The 14,778-nt window shown below is 42.1% G+C and overlaps 1 protein-coding gene across 2 annotated transcripts in view; it reads right to left on the minus strand.

Moving 5' to 3' along the window:
• Window positions 1-14,778, minus strand: part of LOC129720822 (MOXD1 homolog 2-like) — a 429,441-nt gene that overhangs the window by 8,874 nt on the left and 405,789 nt on the right. For both annotated transcript variants that reach the window (XM_055672629.1, XM_055672630.1), the window contains 2 exons: window positions 9,554-10,230; window positions 9,292-9,460 (listed from right to left, as the gene is read on the minus strand). In XM_055672629.1, coding sequence (XP_055528604.1) covers window positions 9,292-9,460; window positions 9,554-10,230 — 846 coding nt within the window. The remainder of the gene's footprint in view (window positions 1-9,291; window positions 9,461-9,553; window positions 10,231-14,778) is intronic.

Consider the following 14,778-nt stretch of genomic DNA (forward strand, 5'->3'; position numbering starts at 1 on the left):
TGGCTGGGCGAGGAGAGCTGACACCTATTGTACCTCACCTGTACCTATTCCACAACGTAAGAAGCCCAAGCAACGACGGAGAAGAAATCGACGATCTGAAGTTACGACTAGCACACCATTCAAGGACTAAAACTGTAAGCTAACGAGGAAGCACAGAAGCTGTTGCAGATATCCGATGGACGCCACAAGTTATTCAACGGAGCTCAGCCGTCTAAGAAAAAAGTAAGATAATGGTATCCGAATCTAGTTTTGGCACTACCCGAAAAATAACTGAGACAAATGGTAGAAAAATATAAACTACTTTAATTATGTGATTTAGGGCCCTGAAAAGCTGCAAAAGTTGAACCGGCAAGATTGTTTAATGAATCGTCATTTCGGAATGCCATTTGTCAATGACTGTCGACGACACGGGTTGCAACATATTTGAGATTTTTTGAGACATATTTTAAATACTTCAGAATCATTTTTGAGACATTTTTGAGACGTTTTTGAAACATTTCTAGGACAGTTTTGGAACAGTTAAGAGGAATTTTATAGACATTTCTGAGAGAGCTTTGAAGCAGTTTTATGTAATTTTCAAAGGATATTAGAGAGTTTTTTTAATCAGTTTTGATGCATATTCGAAACATTTTCTAGACATTTCTGAAACCCATTTGTAACATTTCTTGAAAAAATTAAATATTTTTGAATCACTTTGAAGAAAACTTTGCGATATTTCGAAATTTTTTGAGGCATTTATGAGACCTTTGTCCCCTGTCATGTGCAACGATAGGGAGGGGAACCTGATTACCGGTAGAACGGAAGTGGCCAGGCATTGGAAGGAACACTTTAGTGTGCTGTTGAATGGTGAAGAAAACAGCGTAGTCGAAAGGAGCAGGATGGTGATTGAGGATGATGGCAAAGCTGTGGACCCACCATCCATGGACGAGGTTAAGAAAGCGGTGAAAGAGCTAAGGAACCGCGTGGCAGCTGGTACGGACGGCATTCCAGCCGAACTTTTTAAAGTCGGGAGCGAACAGCTGTATCGTGCTTCGGACTGGTTGGAGGGTCTCACATGCCCAATCTACAAGAAAGGCCACCACCTAGACCGTAGAAATTATCGGGGCATAACCCTTCTCAACACCGTTTACAACATGCTCTCCCATATTCTGTTCCATAGACTGATCCTCGATAAATGTCGAGAATTTAACATGCAGACGCACCATCTGTTCGTTGACTTCAAGGCAGCGTACGATAAAGTGAAGAGAACTGAGTTATGGCGAATTATGGTCGAATATGGTTTCCCAACAAAACTAGTTAGGCTGATACGTGCCACCCTTGGAGGCTCTACATCATGCGTCAGGATAGCAGGTGAGATATCGGACTCCTTCGTGACGTTAGATGGTTTGAAGCAGGGAGACAGGCTGTCAAACTTATTGTTCAACATCGCATTGGAGGGTGCCATACGGAGAGCCATGCTTCTCGGTTTTGCGGACAATACTGACTTCATTGGTATCAACCGTAGAGCTGTAGAAGAGTCCTTCGGACCTCTCGGGAGGGAAGCTGCGAGAGTCGGGCTCATCATTAACTCTGCCAAAACGAAATACATGGTAGCTGGTAGAGAGCGTGGTAATCCGACGGATGTTGGTGCTGAGGTGGTGTTAGATGGGGAAACTTTTGAAGTAGTCGACGAATTTATTTACCTGGGTACAATAATGACATGTGACAACGAGGTTAGCCGTGAGATAAAAAAGCGGATAGCCGCTGCAAACACTCTACAAATCATAAATTCTTCACGTGGCTCTTTACGGCCATGGAGCATGGACGTTGAAAGAGGCCGATCGGCGAGCTCTTGGTGTTTTTGAGCGTAGGTTTTGCGTTCAATCCTTGGCGGCAAACTAGAAAATGGTGTTTGGCGCAGACGCATGAACCATGAAGTGTACAAGGCATACAAATCGGCGGATATAGTTAGGCGGATGAATCACGGCAGGTTGCAATGGGCTGGGCATGTAGCTAGAATACCGGAAGAACGACCAGCGAAGACTATATTTAGCAGAAATCCCGATAGAGGCCGTCGACTTCGAGGTAGGCCTCGCACCCGTTGGATGTTTGCTGTCGACGAGGATGCCCGCGAAATGGGTGTTAGGGGAGATTGGAGGATAGCAGCCCAAGACCGAGTGACATGGCGACGTATTCTGGATTCGGCATTGGAACGATAATCGGTCTGTCGCCGTAAAAGTAAAGTAAAGTAAGTATGAAATCTTTGTAAAACAAGAGATTTCTCTGAGATATTTTTGCAACACTTCCGAAAAATTATTAAGACTTTTACAGTACTTTGTGAAACATGAGACCTTTTTGAGCTATTTTTGCCACACTTTTGAAACATTTTCAGGACATTTTAAAGACACTTCAGGCACAGTTTTGAAACATTTTCGAGACATTCGTAATACCTTTTTGAAATATATTTGAGACCTTTTGAGATATTTTTAAAGCACTTCTGAAACATTTCGAAGATATTTTTCAGATACTTTCGAGATTCAGACATTCTTTGTGTTTTTGAGACCTTTGTGCAACATGAGACCTTTTTGAAATACTTTTCGGACATTTTTGAAACAGTTTTAGTGAATGATTTCTGGACATTTCCGGAATAGTTATAATACATATTCGAGACATTTTTGATACCTTTTTCAGATACATTTGAGACATTTCCAGATATTTTTGAAACACGTCTGAAACATATATTTGGAATATCTTACACATTTTTCGACACCCTTTTGAAATATATTTGAGACAACTGCGAGACATTTTTGGAACAGTTTTTAAATATTTTAGAAACATTTTTCAGATATTTCTGACCAAGTGTTGAAACCTTTTTAATACATTTTGAGTTATCTCTGAGTCATTTTCAAAACATTTTTATGATATTTGTGATGTTTTTGAATTATTTTGTTGCCCTTCTTCAATTATTTTTGAGATATTTTCTGGACATATCTGAACATTTTGGAAACTTGTTTGAGGCCTTTTTATGACCACTTTAGAAACATTTCTAAAACATTTTTTAAATATTTTTAAGACATTTTATAGACGTTGCTGAGAAGGTTTTGAAACAATTTTTAGAATTTTTCGACACATGTTTTACCCCTATTGAAACAATTTTGATGCATATTTGAGACATTTATGAAACCTTTTTGAAATATTCTTGAAACACTCTTAAAACATTTGTGAGACACCTATGAGATAATTTTAAATTTGAAAATCATATATGAGACACCCTTGAGACAGTTTTGGAACGATTTGGGCATTTTTTAAGAGAGTTTTAAAACATTTAGTAAGGCAGCATGCCGAAACATTAAAATACTTCGAACAATAAAGAATTGAGTACGGACCGGAACAATTGGCAACGACCTAGGCGACGAAATGAGGACGACGATTGGAAGCTTGGTACGTGGAACCGTAGATCGCTGAACAACCCGGGAGGCGACAGGATTTTACTGTTTCAGATAGAACAACGCCACTTCGACATCGTTGCGCTCAAGAAGCATTGCCGGGAAGGAGAGAAGGTACGGAGAATTTGTGGCCGCAGCGCACAGTACTACCAGAGCGGCGGCACAACCAATGAGCTGGGTACCGGCTTTATAGTGCTGGGCAGGATGCAAAGTCGTGTGATCAAGTGGCAGGCGATCAGCGACAGGTTGTGTTTGTTGAGAATAAAAGGCCGGTTCTACAACCACACTATCCTCAATGTGCACTGCCCTCACGAAGAAAGACCCGATGTAGAGAACGAAGAGTTCTACGCACAGCTGGAGAAACTCTACGATAGCTGCTCGCGTAGAGACATCAAGATCGTCATCGGGGATATGAACGCGCAGATCGGTAGGAAAGAAATGTACAAGCCGGTGACCGGCCCGCATATCCTGCACACCGTGATGAACGACAACGGCCAGAGATGCGTCAACAGCAGCTCCGGAACTCCCAGGCTGCGGAGGAATACGCGTTACAGCTTGAAGCGGTGCTACCCATGGCGGAGGGGCTGGGCGCATTGCCTCTCGAAGACGGCTGGTGCAGCATTCGCATAGCTATCGTGGAGATCGCAACGGCGACACTAGGAGTGGAAGCACCGAGTGGCAGAAACGACTGGTATGACGGGCAGTGCGAGGCAGCGGTGAATGAGAAGAACCGGACCTGGGCGATATACCTGGGCAAGTCAACGAGAGAGAACAAGGCCAATTACAAACGGGCACGGAACGACATGACCACGATTCTCAGCCGAAAGAAGCGCCAGCAAAAGGATCGCGAGCATGAGGAGCTGGAGCAGCTGTACCGTGCCAGTGAAACGCGGAAATTCTATGGGAAGGTAAACCAGTCCCGCAGAGGCTATGTGCCGTAAGCCGACATGTGCAACGACGCGGATGGAAACCTTCTCACGGATGCCAGCAAGGTGGTCGACAGGTGTAAGAAGTACTTCGATGGACACCTGAAGGGTGAAACAGTAAACAGAAGCGGAGCAGGAACTGACCTAGGAGCACCAGCAGCGGATGACCGAGTACCAGCCCCCGATATTCACGAAGTTCTTTGTGAGATCGGGAAGCTGAAAAACAATAAAGCCGCAGGCAAAGACGGACTGCCGAGCGAGCTCTTGAAACATGGAAGAAAGGCGCTGGCTAGAGCGCTGCACTGGGTCATTTCCAGGATTTGAGAGGAGGAAAAACTGCCGTACGAGTGGATGGAGGGAGTCATCTGTCCCATCTACAAGAAGGGCGACAAGCTGGAGTGCCGCAACTTCCGCGGTATCTCGCTTATCAATGCCGCCTACAAAATACTCTCACAGATCCTGTTCCGTCGTCTATCACATTTAACCAGGAAATTCGTGGGTCAGTACCAAGCGGGTTTCATGGGAGCCCGTACCACCACGGACCAGATCTTCTGAATCCGACAGATCTTACAGAAATGTCGCGAGTACAACGTGCCAACACATCACATCTTCATTGACTTCACGGCGGCCTATGATACAGTCGATCGAGAACAGCTATGGCAGATCATGCACGACAACGGACTTCCGGATAAACTGACTCGATTGAGGGTGTGATCCGGAGGGCGGGCATCGACACGAAGGGCACAATTTTCACAAGGTCTGTTCAGCTTCTGGGCTTCGCGGATGACTTCGACATCATATCACGTAACTTTGCGACGGCGGAGGAAACTTACGCCCGACTGACAGCCGAAGCTGGACGTATCGGACTGAGGATAAATGCGTCGAAAACAGAATACATGCGAGCGAGAGGCTCCAAGGAGAACAACATCAGCCTTACAACTCAAGTCTCTGTAGACGGTGATGAGCTTGAGGTGGTCGATGAGTTCGTGTATTTAGGGTCACTGGTGACCGCCGACAATAATACCAGCAAAGAGATCCAGAGACGCATCCAGGCAGGAAATCGTGCCTTCTTTTCACTTCGGAAGACACTTCGATCGAATCGAGTGCGACGACGCACGAAGTTGACGCTGTACAAAACCCTGATAAGACCGGTAGTCCTCTACGGGATCGAGACAACAACGCTTCTCGCGGAGGACCTTAACGCTCTTGGAGTTTTCGAACGGAAGGTGCTGCGGACTATCTACGGTGGAGTATAGACGGACGACGGAGAATGGCGACGGCGCATGAACCACGAACTGCACGCGCTGCTTGGAGAGAATCCCATTGCACACCTCGCGAAAGTTAATAGGTTGCGGTGGGCCGGTCATGTCGTAAGGATGCCGGACGGCAACCCTGTGAAATCACTTCTCTTCAGCAACCCTACCTGCACCAGAAATAGAGGGTCGCAGCGTGCACGATGGCTCGACCAAATCGAAGGAGACTTGCGGGTGATGAGACGCCTGGGGAACTGGCGAAACACAGCCCAAAACCGAGCAACATGGCGACAAATTCTTGATACAGCACGAGCCACCACGGCTCTCGTCTGATTGACTGACCGACTGACATATGTTACGTTTTTGACATCTTTAACTTTTGCTTATATTTATGACATTTTTTGACCTCTTCATTGATTTTTGAGCTTTTTGATGTTTTTTTTTCCTGATTTTTGACATTTTTAACATTTGAGCGTTTACAGCAAGAGTAATCAGAAAATTCGCAAAAATTTTTTTTTGCACGCTCATTTGGCTTAGTATAGGAGTGGAGTTTTGAAGAGTGGAAAAAAAGATAAGACTTAGAAGTAATTTTCCAAAAAAGAGTGTCTGTATTTTGCCATCATATCCTAGCGTCCGTATGGTACTGTTTTAGGAATGAAAATTGGTTGAAATTTCTGCATGCTACCCCATATATCAGTCGATGTAACGTATATAACGTCCCCCTTATACCTCGGAAAAAAACACTATCTATAATATAAACTGCGGTACGAACTTTTGCTCATTTTCTAATGTTGAGCGGCATGTAACAGCGTCTCAATTGCAATTTGCAGACTCATCATTTGTTTATATATTTTAAGGCGGTGTACGATGCAATTAAGAGGAACGAGTTTTATCAACTCGTATCTGAGTACGGTGTTCCAACAAAATTTATTTAGATGATTTCTGTAACATTCGATGGTTATATAGCACTCTTCAGGATAGCAAGCGTAATTTTGAACCCGTTCCTCAGGTATCGGGCTCTTAAACCTGCTGTTTAACATTGCCTTGGGACTAATAGTGATATTAACTGCATAGTAATAAGACGAAGAGCGGGCAGTAGCAGAACCTTTTAACTATTTACGTAGCCAGCCATAGCCTGCGTGTCCGCACGCTTTACAGCCATGATCGTTGATTGAGGAAGGAAACTGGCTACTTGGAATCTTCGAGCGTCGAATCCTGCGTAAAGCACAGTTTGGAATAGGTCACTTATGTAGACCCACCCCGTGAAGATAAGAAAGGTAAGAGATTACTTCAAGCCTTTCGATTTGCGACTTGGTTAACAAAGTCAATTTCTCCATCCGGTTCATCCAGCAGACAATGATGTACAGTCATGTCTTCAAGGTAAGGAACGATAAGTAAACGGTGACCAAATTTCGCTTTAGTAAACTGTACCGCGAGTGGCTGGTATCGTAAGAGTGTTCAAGGGTTGCGCAGGATTTAACGGGAAGTGTTGAGTACAAGGTGCGGGAATTTTGTATAAGTTTATTCATGCCTTAAAAATTAAAAAAATATTCGACCTAACATACTTTTTTATTTTTTGTTTGTTGCATTTTTTTCGCGTACGGTCTTTGGTACAGCAGTATTGTGTATATATAAATCAGCGTCCGAACAGTTGTGGTTAGTGATAATTTTATTTTGAATCATAAAATATTGACCTTCAGTCGATGATATTGTATTACTTCAAATTTAACGCTTGTTGTATCTAATAACATTTTGCAGCGTAATTTGCACTGAATCGCTTCGTTCGTCCTTCCTGTCGCCATCACGAGCAGACTAAGTTTTGTTAACCGAAAAGCACTCTACAGTTGAGGTGGCCGCAAAGCCATCGCGAAACAATAACGCTCGAAAGTTTAATCGAACTAGATATTTATGCGAAAAGTTTGTACCGCACCATCAGGGCATGCAGTACCGAGTGCACACTCCGCAGCAAACCAGCAGCGGCGGTGGAAAATCACTCGATTGTGCTCTGAATTTATCGCGGCCTGATAGAGTACCAAACAGATGAATTTGTTGGTTCATTGATAATAAACTTGAGGATTGATGCAATCTTGAAAATTTCAATGGAAAGTATCGATCAATCGGTCTAAGAATAACGTTGAGATATTTATAACCTTCCCAACTTGAAATGCTATACCGATAAGAATGTACGTCAGACTTTCCTGATTCTAGGCTCTACGAGCCCTCCAACAAAAAGGCCCATAGGATTCAAGAGTCCATCCACACGGAAAATCCCGAAAGACTATTGTACAGTCCAATGGGAGAAACGGAAACTCTACGAGGCTAACAAGTAGACAGCCCGAACGAGCCGAGCCCATAAATAGCATATATAAATGGGATTCACTTTTGAAATATTTAGTGGCTGACTTCAAGTGCTTTATCAATAGAATTTATTTCCAGTCGAAAATTAGCATTTTCCAATATCGATTTACACAGTGGCAGTGAGTGTGGCTGGAAACATACGGCACTGGGAAAACCGCCGAATGAGAAACTTCTTCGATACAAAAGTGGCTGCGTGTGTTTGTGTATATGTGCATGCGTGTGTATGTGTGTTTAAATGTGTGAATGTACAGCTGGGTTGGTTCGAGCTCGAACGCTCCAAGGATTCTACCGGATCTTGGGTGAAAATATCGTTTCGTTTCTCCCATGTTGGCATCTGGCAGTAGGTTTCGCACACAGTGCTGCGGTCTACCGGTAGGAAGATTCATTTGCGGATGAATAAATTTTATACAATCTCCACCGGAAGCGTTGCTGGTCGCACTTAATTTATTTATGGCGGGCAATTTGCTTGATTCAACATGCAATTATTGCCACTGGAGTGCTTGCGCAAACAAGGGAGCGGGCTGTTCGATTTCGTACGTTTTGAGCAGAAAACTCTGCGCTCTGTAGCGGTTGTTTGTTTGGAAGTCAAAGCGAGTGTTATTGTTTTGATTGGTTTTAAAACAGGATTGGAGTCAAAATAAATAGTTCAATTATACTGTGAATAGATGTGGCTGAAACTGTCTGCCGAGATTTCAAATTTTATTTGGTGTATTTTGTGATAGTTAACGATAAGTAGAACATGTCAGCACTGTTTAATGGTAATAAAAATAATAGTTTTTGACTTTATGCAATTTAATTTGATGGAGAGAATTGAATGTCAAAACCTTTTCGCAGGTTCTTAATAGATTCGAAACAAGAAACATAATTTATGTGAAAAAATCCCATTTGATTGCAGCAAATTCCACAAGCAAGTCAAGAGAAGAACAGAGAAAGGATGGGCAGGCATTTCTACCCATTCCTTTCGGGATCAAAGGACCAGCCGAAATCAGTAGCAATAGACATTTTCCCCAGGAAACCAGGAGACAGGATGCAAAATTTGCAATCAAGAAAAACACACCCGACGTGAAACATCATCAATCGTTCTCCTGGGAATCGTGCGCCGGAGCCGTCGGGTCTTTCATTACCGGTTCCCCAATAAATACGATACAGTTGCCGTGTTGAATGTAAATGGGATTTGCTCCCACCGTCTCCAACCCCCTTCTCATCCGAGATCCGACGAAGTTAGCTTCCGCTTCAGGTTACGGGCCTGACAGTCGCGTAAACGTGGGCCACAATCAGCATTCTCCAGGTATATAAAGGGTATTGAGGCAACTGTAAATAGGCACTTACCGCTAGCGGTTGATTTTTCGCACTCCAGCAGAGTGGCTTGAAGGATCCTTTGCGCGTTACGTACTGGAAACTTTTGAAGTTGTTCCGCCAGTCGTAAGAGATGAGTCGCGTCTCGAGCGTCATACCGGAAAGTTCCGCCGGGGACGCAATTCGGACTGGATTAGAGCCACTGTGTTTTGCCATGTGAGTAAAAAATACGAGAAAAAACGCGTTAATTAATCATCACTTATGCTCGAATGAAAAAAAAAAAAAAAATACTTACGGAACCAATTCGTTGATTCCCAGCGAGTGCAGCACCGTCGGCAAACTCGGCAGCGAGTGGCACGTCGTTAGTTCCTTCTGCCGGGGGAAATACAGCGTCAGCACTAGGCAAGTCTCCTCCCGGGTGGTCAAACCGCCAAGCGTGATGGCGGCCCTTCCCGAGCTGTCATAGATGCACTCGGCAATTAATCGATCCCCCGGAAGTACCCGCACCGGAGCGTTCAATCTTCGGTACTCCTGGTAGTTGTAATCTGTGTTCCGGTCGTGCGCTATCGGTAGCAACTCCTCCCGGTATCGGATTTGGCGTAGTTTGATTTGTCGTCCAATTTTATGAGTGCGCATCATAACAGCGAATATATTGATTCCCTCCCTCGGGAACGCTCGCTGGGTACACTCGCCAACGCAGTGCCCCTCGGAAACAACGTGCTCCTGCCCGGGTGGAATGATGTGTCTCCAATTAGGATCCATTCCCACAGACAGAACTCCCGCATCATGATTCCTGAGCGAACTTGTGTAGTAGATTTTCAGCCCGGAATTATCCACCATAACTTTACTTTTGACGGAGTTGGTGTTACTTTCGCCGAACTCCACACTGCTGCTGTAGTGCGTTTCCATCAGATAGAACCGAGCCTGATTCGAATCCAGCGGATAACCAGCCTCGTTTGGGAAGGAAAAACCCTAAAAGAAACGAGAAGAATTGGTATCAAAACAACTTGCTTACTTCAATCTGCGTCCGAGCAATAAAACTGAGACTGTCACTAGCTACTGGCTATGGCGCAGCCATTTTGCTACAGGGCGTAACCGCAAATAAAGGACCCATCAGAAATCAATAACTAAAAATCATATTTATTGCCATACTGGAGCGGGGAGAGCTGAGTTTTTTTATCACCCAGAAGCGTCAGAAAACCAGGAATGGGTCCTGCTTCGGGCAACCAAGACCAGGAGGAATGTAGAACAAACGAGAGATGTCGTAAAAAAAGTTCAACTCGGATGATCGAATATCGCAGAGTAGTCATTGCCTGGGCCTGTGGTCCATTGTTGAGCAATGACGATAAAGAATTCTGGGAACTTGTTTCAGTCCTAGTTTTATTGCGTTCTGATTGGAAGCATAAATATTTTATAGAGCATCTGTTTTGCTCTTTGTTTTGCGGTGATGGCTATACGAAACCCAAGCTTCGAGTGTTATCAAGTTTACTGGTACAATTTTTTTTAACCGTTTGTTACATAACAATATAAGGGATTTAGTAACTTGTAACTCATAATATCATTGTTGACTCATTTTTTCACAGCAAATTTAACATTCACATACTCCAGGGTCTACATCAAAAAATACTTTCACTGTCTGGGCTGTCCTCTCGTCTGCAAGCAACAGAATGACACTTTCGAGAACGTCAGCTCGACTTTTGCCGAAGCAAACAGAGAGTGCATAAATTACTCGGACTGTACCGGTTCCAATATTTTACTTTCATGTGCTGTGTTGTCGTTTTCATTTCCTTTATCTTTGCGAACTAATTTCCACAAACACAAACGTCAATGGTTTGGGTTGAAATATGCTAAATGGGGTTATGGAATTCCTGCAGCAAGCCGTTGCATATTTGAACCATTCCAGAGAAAACTTCTGTGTTATGAAGCAATGTATAATCAGAAGTTTTTCTGTTTTTGTGTTTAAGAATGTTTACGTTAAGCACCACTTAAACTGTCCGATGTAGATTTGCAACACGTTTCTCAAGTTATATTTTATTTAACGAGTGTTGTCAAGCAAACAACATTTGTTTTATAACTCAACACTGCCACATAATTTCAAAACTTTTATGCTGTTCATGAGTTGTAGGAAAAAGAAATGTTTTTGGGTTTAAGCTCAATAAAAGTTTTTTTGTGAAATCAAAAAATAAACAGTGTTTTATGCCTGATTTATAACTACCAAATTTCGAGCGAACAATGCCGCCGATTTTGTAAAAAAACATGAATTAATTTTTTAGTGTCCTATTACCGACTTCATCACAAAATTTCAGAAACTTTAAAATAAACATGTGTCAATAAAAATTTTTCTCAGGATGAACGAAATTTTCTTTTTATCATCTTCTTTTGTATAAATATGAACTTCCGTAACGCGGTTGATTTTGGTCCTTTTGTTTCTAAGGTATATTTGACTGTAGAATGGCCAAATTTCATTTAACAACTGTAGACCAGAAACCAGATTCCGTTCTCAGATTTCATTTTTAATTCTAAAATGGCGACATTCAGTTTCAGAATACAGCCTAAAATGAGCTTAAATACTACCCAATAGGAATATTTCCGAAATTGCAACAATGCTCAGAGGTCGGGAATTAACTCCTGTCCCAATTTTAATCAACGCTGACAGCTACTAATTTCCGAAAACGGCCAGATACCATCCGCAGAGGGCGATTCCTGGAGTCAGAAATTAATTCTAGAATCCCATTTTGAAATTCAAATTGAATACTTCTAAAAAACAACCTGACTTCTATAAAACAGTCTGAAGTAATCAAATATCATCCCCAATATGGATATTTCTGGTATCACAAAAATTTCAAGAACCCGAAATTGGCCTCATATGCAATTTTGAATGTATCTCAATGGTGGCTTCTGGTTTCTGGAAAAATATATATAATGGTAAAATACAATTCATTCTTAGTCTTTCCGATTAGCGTTATCATAATTGATTTATGAGTTACCAAAAAAATATTAGAAAGGAATTTGGTTGTTTATTATTATTAGAAATTGGTTTCTTTAGTCTTTTCTTAAGCAATTAGCAGGCATTTTTAACATCATGCGGCAGGTGAAGTTTTTCTAAGTGGATTCTAGATTTTTTAGGCAAATTTCAAAAATTACCACGATTTTCTTATGCGTTTTTACGCGCTGTATATCCCCCGCGTGAAAAACAACCTAAGTGTCCAAAATTTGCTGTCAAATATTTACGGCAATCAAAACCAGATTTCATCCATTCTCTTGATTTTTGCTCACATTCCCTGCTCTACCTGTCAAACGCCTTGGAGAACTAGATTTAGTCGGTAAGTATTTCACTACAGACTATTTTACGAACTGACAGGTATCACGGATCCTGGTGATGTTGATGATGCTTTTCCGTGCGTTATGTCAGCGATTCCGTGCTTTCTGTCAAAATTTCATTCATGAATTCAGTTCATAAACGTCTCGTAAAATGGTCTATCATCGCGTGCGAGGGGTAAACATTTGTTTTCTCTCTCAGTTTAAAATGGAGCAGTTTTCGTTAGATTGTCAGTTACTAAAAGAGAAGTAGATCGAAGGTTCAAATTGAAGCCACATCCATATAGATTTTAATTTGATATTATAGAAAGATTCAAAGTTCACCATAGGTGCGTATTCTGCAGAACATTCTATTTCATACTGTTTTTGCCGCACCCCAGAGCAGGGCTCTACATTTTCGAAACAAAACACTGAAACTGATATACTCGCGCTGTCATTTCGATTCGAAAAGTTTCATTTTCACTTGATTCCTTTCGGCTACTGTCAACGAATCAATTCTTTCTCTCTTTCCCGTCTGTTGTTCATCGGATCGTTTCAAATGAAACCAATCACTGTTTCAATCGACGGAGAGAGTGACGGAGAGTGAGACTCTTACCTTTCATTCAGCGTCTCAATTGAAATTAGCACCGCATCGCGTCGTTTGATGGTAGTTTTCTAATACCGCAAGCCGTAATTAGAACGGAAATGGCATCCAATAAATACGTCACGCAAGTTCCGATCAATATTTCCTCCATATATATGCTTGAGATACTGTATGTGAGCCTTCTGTCTCCGTCAGCGCTCATTGTCATTTTCAATTGAGAATCGCCATGTGAGAGTGATGGTGATAATCTCCGCTTTCAATTGAAAAGCGTTTGTATCAATTTCAAGCCCTTCAGTTGTCAGAATCACAGCAAGAGCTTTCGACTGGGTGTCATGTGACTCACGAAGTGCTTAAAAATAATACAGAAGCTTTTCAGCTGAAAGCGACGGGTCAAAACGTCACTATAACCTGTCAATTGAGCCCCAGAGCGATGAGAACAGCAACGCAATTCTCAGATGGCCGCTGAGCAATATATTTTATTTATATTGCGTGTGCGGGTAAGGTATTTACAAGAGTTTCACTGAGCTTCTGTTATTTCAAATCAAAAGCGTTTTTTCGCCAGAGAAACTATTACTCTGCGCTCTGTCTCTACAGCAGAAGGTTTAATGCGCATTGAATGTTAGCTCACAGTTGTTAAGAGAAGAGAAAATTGTTTCTTCCTCTTAAATCAAGATGAGCAAAACGAAGCGAGCACTAATGTCGTTTTACGCCAATTTTAAAATTTAGACTGTTTTTTCCACGCGAATTTTCGGAATAAATTGCTTTTAAGCGGCATGATTTTGTGTTTTCTTTAAACTGTTATTTCTTAATGGTTATTCAAAGTATGGTTTGATTTAGCAAAAAACAGTTGAAGATTTATCAATTTTACCTGACCGTTTAATATTTAGTTTAGCTTCATCTGGATTCGCAAAAAAAAATTGGCACCCTTCTTTTCCTTTTCGTAAAAAAATTAGCAGACATCATAAAAATCATTCTTCAAGTTATGTTTCTTCACGCGGATTTTAGATTTTGACGTAGAATTACGTCTTACGGCAACAATTTCATGGGTACAAATTGAAAAAAACCTAAAACATCGAGAGTGTTACAAAAATTCAAAACTTTCAAATGCTTCAAACTCGGTCAGTTTTCAACGGGTTTTCTTCATCCTTACAGCAATCGATTGAAAAGTCAGCTATGCGTCCATCAAAAATGCGGAAAGTTATGACTTTGTGATGCTAACTGTTGTACTATGTAGAGCCTTGTTGGACGCATGTTTCTACCAATTAGAGCTGAAATAAGGCCTTTTCTCAGCAGAGCCGAATTAATTAGTCTTATTTTATTCCACAAATACACACCGCCTCCCAGCTGGTCTCGAGGTACGATGCTGGCCTAACAAACCAGTCGTCGTAGGTTCGAGTCTCGGCTCGGGAGAAACCGTTACTGTTAGTAGGATCGTAGCGCTAACTCTGCAATTCTTCTGTACACTAAACAGTCGGCAGCGAAGTCTGTGTATGAATAAACAGAAGGTCAGGTTCCGAATCGGAATGTAGAACCAAGGCTTTTCTTTTACACACCTACTGAGAATTCAAGCGTGCAGAAATTCAGTCTTCATTGTAGAACCGACTACTGCAGAGCAATTC

The sequence above is a fragment of the Wyeomyia smithii genome, chromosome 2 (genome assembly GCF_029784165.1).
Source record: "Wyeomyia smithii strain HCP4-BCI-WySm-NY-G18 chromosome 2, ASM2978416v1, whole genome shotgun sequence".
Taxonomy (NCBI): domain Eukaryota; kingdom Metazoa; phylum Arthropoda; class Insecta; order Diptera; family Culicidae; genus Wyeomyia; species Wyeomyia smithii.